General features: G+C 41.2%; 2 protein-coding genes across 2 annotated transcripts in view; both read left to right on the top strand.

Moving 5' to 3' along the window:
* The window catches only part of LOC106515702 (T-cell ecto-ADP-ribosyltransferase 1), a gene marked incomplete at its 5' end in the record, with an annotated part of 5222 nt that extends 3207 nt beyond the window's left edge, over window positions 1-2015 (top strand). Inside the window, 2 exon segments of the mRNA XM_014005625.1 lie at window positions 930-1047; window positions 1913-2015. Coding sequence (XP_013861079.1) covers window positions 930-1047; window positions 1913-2015 — 221 coding nt within the window.
* A 482-nt stretch (window positions 2016-2497) lies between these two features.
* LOC106515788 (T-cell ecto-ADP-ribosyltransferase 1) lies at window positions 2498-3956 on the top strand. Its single transcript, XM_014005788.1, has 2 exons — window positions 2498-2626; window positions 2963-3956. Exons 1-2 carry the CDS (start codon window positions 2564-2566, stop codon window positions 3692-3694), a joined length of 795 nt encoding a protein of 264 aa, XP_013861242.1. The 5' UTR covers window positions 2498-2563; the 3' UTR covers window positions 3695-3956.
* The last annotated feature ends 34 nt before the right edge of the window (window positions 3957-3990 follow it).

Here is a 3990-nt window from a genome sequence, read left to right on the forward strand (position 1 = left end):
GTATAACAAACCAAGAAAACTATTAAAAACATTGAGCTACTAATAAAACAACACAAATTCAAAACATTTCAGCACCACCGATAGAGGTCGTGTCATTTTGACACCAGCTTTATCTGTTTCAACTCAGAGCCTGTACCCCATCAGTAAAGTACAGTAAAACTGTCACAGTGGCCCACATGTTCACAAACACAATTTCAAAAAGAAGTAGCTATTGAAGAGCAAACGACAAGCCTTGCGCTCCGAGAACTCGTCCTTGACGCTCTTTGATCTTTTATTCTGGACAACATGAGTCCTCTCAGCCTCTCCTGTCCCACTGTGCCCCACTCAAGTGCAGCATGTCAAGTTGTACGGACTGTCTGTCATTTTTCTTCATTTTGCAGGTATCCTGAAGTTAACAGACCAATGTCTCCCAAATATTTTTAAGTTTTATGGATTAAAAAAATGTTGTGTCAAACTTATTTAACATTTCAGAGCCTGTAGGATGTTAAAAATCAATAAATAACCTAAAATGACCATCTTCCAACCCGCTCTGCCATTATAAATAAGTTCTCCCCTCCTCATTTCTTCCTGCTCTGCCCCGGTGCTCTGCCCTGCACAGGTGCTGAAATCTGTGGCCGACAGTCAGCCTGTATCCCCCCAATCCCGCGAGTTGATTAATATGGATTATTTAATTTTATTTTTTGCTGAAGTTATGGATTTGAGGCTCATTATACAGATAAACGACCGAAGGGGTTGACATGTTTGCAAGTGGTGAGTTTTAACTTAGAGGAGCGCTCAGAGGCACTGGTGACTGGAAGAGAGAGCAGTGCAAACCTCACTGAACTTGATGGAAGCATTTTTACCAGAACTTCAAAACGTGTTTGTTTGTTATCTGATTCCTGGAAGAGGTTCTAAAACAAAACAGACCCGGCTCTTCTGGATGCATTCAGGGGAGGGCCCGCTTTCTTCACCTCGCCTCAGGTGCGGTAGGGTCARCACCCTGCCTCCAAACTGGTTCGGTCTCATCCCGTCCAGGGTGAGGAGTTTGGAGAAGAATGTGCAGGAAATGTGAGATCGTACAATAAATCCAATGATAAATGGGCTTATATAGCACCTTTCTATCCATCCAGGACACTCAAAGCGCTTCACACTGCAGACATTCACCCATTCACACACTGATGATGGCAAACTACAACTGTAGCCACAGCTGCCCTGGGGCACACTGACAGAAGCGAAGCTGCCACACACAGGTGCCACCAGACCCTCTGACCACCATCAGTAGGCAAGGCAGGTGAAGTGTCTTGCCCAAGGACACAACGGCATGTGGGTATGGCGGGGAGTTGAACCTGTGACTTGTGGGTTCCAAAGCCGGCTGCTCTACCACTACACCACAGCCTCCCATAAATGWAGAYGTCTGAGCAAAATAAGTCATTCTGTGGAAGTCRGGTTGAAACTGCATCACTGTTGACTTTTTGAAACTTCTGATTTCAGAATAAAATTCACGTGTATCATGTGTGTAKGAATATGTTGYGAGCTRCTTGTTTCCATCTGCTTCCTAATCATAATGATGCATTTTGAAAGCATTTATGTATAAATATACCCATMTAATTATTAGTAAAGCAAAGATTTTCACAAAATTGCTCTTTCTTTGGGGATTTATTTTGYAAATATGGAAGTTGCGCTCGTTCTTCTTCCTGTTGTTGCAGTGTGATTTTTGCAAATTGACTCMGGAGCAGCTCYGGAGTCGGGCAAAAAAGATGAAWCTAATTTTGGGGGATTACGGTCCACTCGCTGCTCTGCACCATCATGAGGAGCCAGTGTRAATACTGTCACTGATTATAATGGTTGAATATTTACTGCAGAAGTTGGACCAGAGCWGAACAGCATGATGTAAATTGARGATTAAGCTCTATCTCTCTCTGGGCCCRACAAGGTCCAGACTCACTCTGGGCCCCAACCCGATCCCCTTATGGGCCCGGGCCAGGGGCATGCTGCCCTCCCAGCCCCCCCTGAAGCTTCGCCCCTGTTACCAGTGACAGATATGCTGATCCTCACTCTATTCTGTGCACCTGTGCTGGATGCTGACCGTAAATGACAACTAATCTACATTCGTCTAAAGCCTTTCTTCCTTTTTTTTTTTTTCAAATAAAATTGATTTCTAAATGGCCACCATGTTTCTATAACGTTTTGATGAAAATCTGCTTGTTAATTGAGTCAGACTGCTTGGCTGAAATAAAACGTACTTAAATGACTCTTTACAGAGTTAGTGTCTCTATGTAGTGAACAGATTTTGTTTTTTGGTAAAAACATGTTCCGCTTTTTTTCTTCTTCTTTTTTTCCCCAAATGTTAGTAAAAGAGGAACAACATTGTTCAGCATTCTCAACCCATTTTCTGTTGTTATGGTCAGGGACCAGCTGAGCCGGATCTTGTTGTGTTGCACCATCCACACTGCATATAAGGTGAGCTGAAACCAGAGGACTCATGTCAGATTCTGTACACTCTGATATCGCTCTGCCAAAAAGTGGAAGATTTTGACTTTCTTTGTTTTTTAAATTAGATTTAAATTCTTCTTCAGTGACAGACATGCTGATCTTCACTCCGCTCTGTTTCCACCTGTGCTGGATGCTGACTATGGACCTCATGCTGGTAAGTTTCTCATGTGATATCCTACAAATGTCACTAAATAAGGATATTTACTCCATAAAATTAGATCAACACTTTTGCTACAAATTCTGTAAACTGGCTGTATTTGGAAAAGCTAAAATTAGATGCAGCTTGTTTTTAGGCTGTGACCTGACTTGCTAGTGCTGCAGGACCATGATGCAGGTTTTAACTGTGTTGTGTTAAAAAAAAATTAAATTCTTTTCTCTACCTTGTCTTAGTTTCACCAGTATGTACATGCAGTTATAGACACAAAGAATGTCACTCTATCTATTTAAAGTGTTTCTTTTACAGTCCGTTTCTTCTTTTATTGTGTTTTAGTTTACTAGTGGTGCCAAGGTCATCCATCTGGACATGGCTGAAGAGTCCGTTGACGACATGTATGATGGCTGCAGTGACTCAATGCCGAAAATCCTGGACCAGCATTTCTCTAAGGAGAAGAAAGGCCTCTGGACAATAAGTAACGGCTGTGCAAATGAAAAACTAAAAGAAAGAGGTCCAGAGGACAWGGCTCTGACCAAAGAGCATTTGCAAGCTATCTGTATGTACACACGTTCTGGGTATGATGAGATCAATAAAGCCGTCAGGGAACAAAAGAATACATACGGTGGATCATTCAAGTACCACATTTTACATTTCTATCTGACCACAGCCTTACAAATCCTGAAACATAACCAACAATGTCACACCACCTATAGACGGACTAGGGATACTTATGAAGGTCAAGTCGGCCATGAAATCAGATTTGGCTACTTTGTTTCCACCTCCAAAGATTCTCACTTGACTCGATTTGGTGAGGAGACCTGCTTTAARATTCAAACCTGTTTAGGCGCAGATCTGAAACATTATCCGTATCGTGGTGAAGATGAGAGTGAAGTTCTAATCCCACCATATGAGACGTTCACCATCAAGGAAAGACTCCCAAAAGGTAAAGGACCTGAAGGTCTCAAAGACTGTAATCTTGTTTATGTCTTGGAGAATAAAGGGCATAAGAGCAATCTGAACTGTAAACTGGTTAAAATGTTCAGTGGTCCGTCACAACCACACGGGTAAAGTTAAGTCTTGTTCTGTCATATTTCAGCTAAATCTTTTGTTAGCAAAGGTTACTGTATTGTGCAGTCATGTTAAACAACAAATGTATTGCAGAGATTCATACTTATGCTACAAACATTTACATATAACTTAAACATCAATCTTGGATGTTTTGTTATATTGTTGTTTCCATATAAAAAAAACTGTATGGCACAGGGAACTTCTTGCTTTTGCTTTGTGCATTTTATTGTGGAAAAGCTGAAATAAAACACATGAAACATGAGAGTTTCAAGTTGTATTTGTTTATTATATATATA

The sequence above is a fragment of the Austrofundulus limnaeus genome, unplaced genomic scaffold (genome assembly GCF_001266775.1).
Source record: "Austrofundulus limnaeus strain Quisiro unplaced genomic scaffold, Austrofundulus_limnaeus-1.0 Scaffold32, whole genome shotgun sequence".
Taxonomy (NCBI): Eukaryota; Metazoa; Chordata; class Actinopteri; order Cyprinodontiformes; family Rivulidae; genus Austrofundulus; species Austrofundulus limnaeus.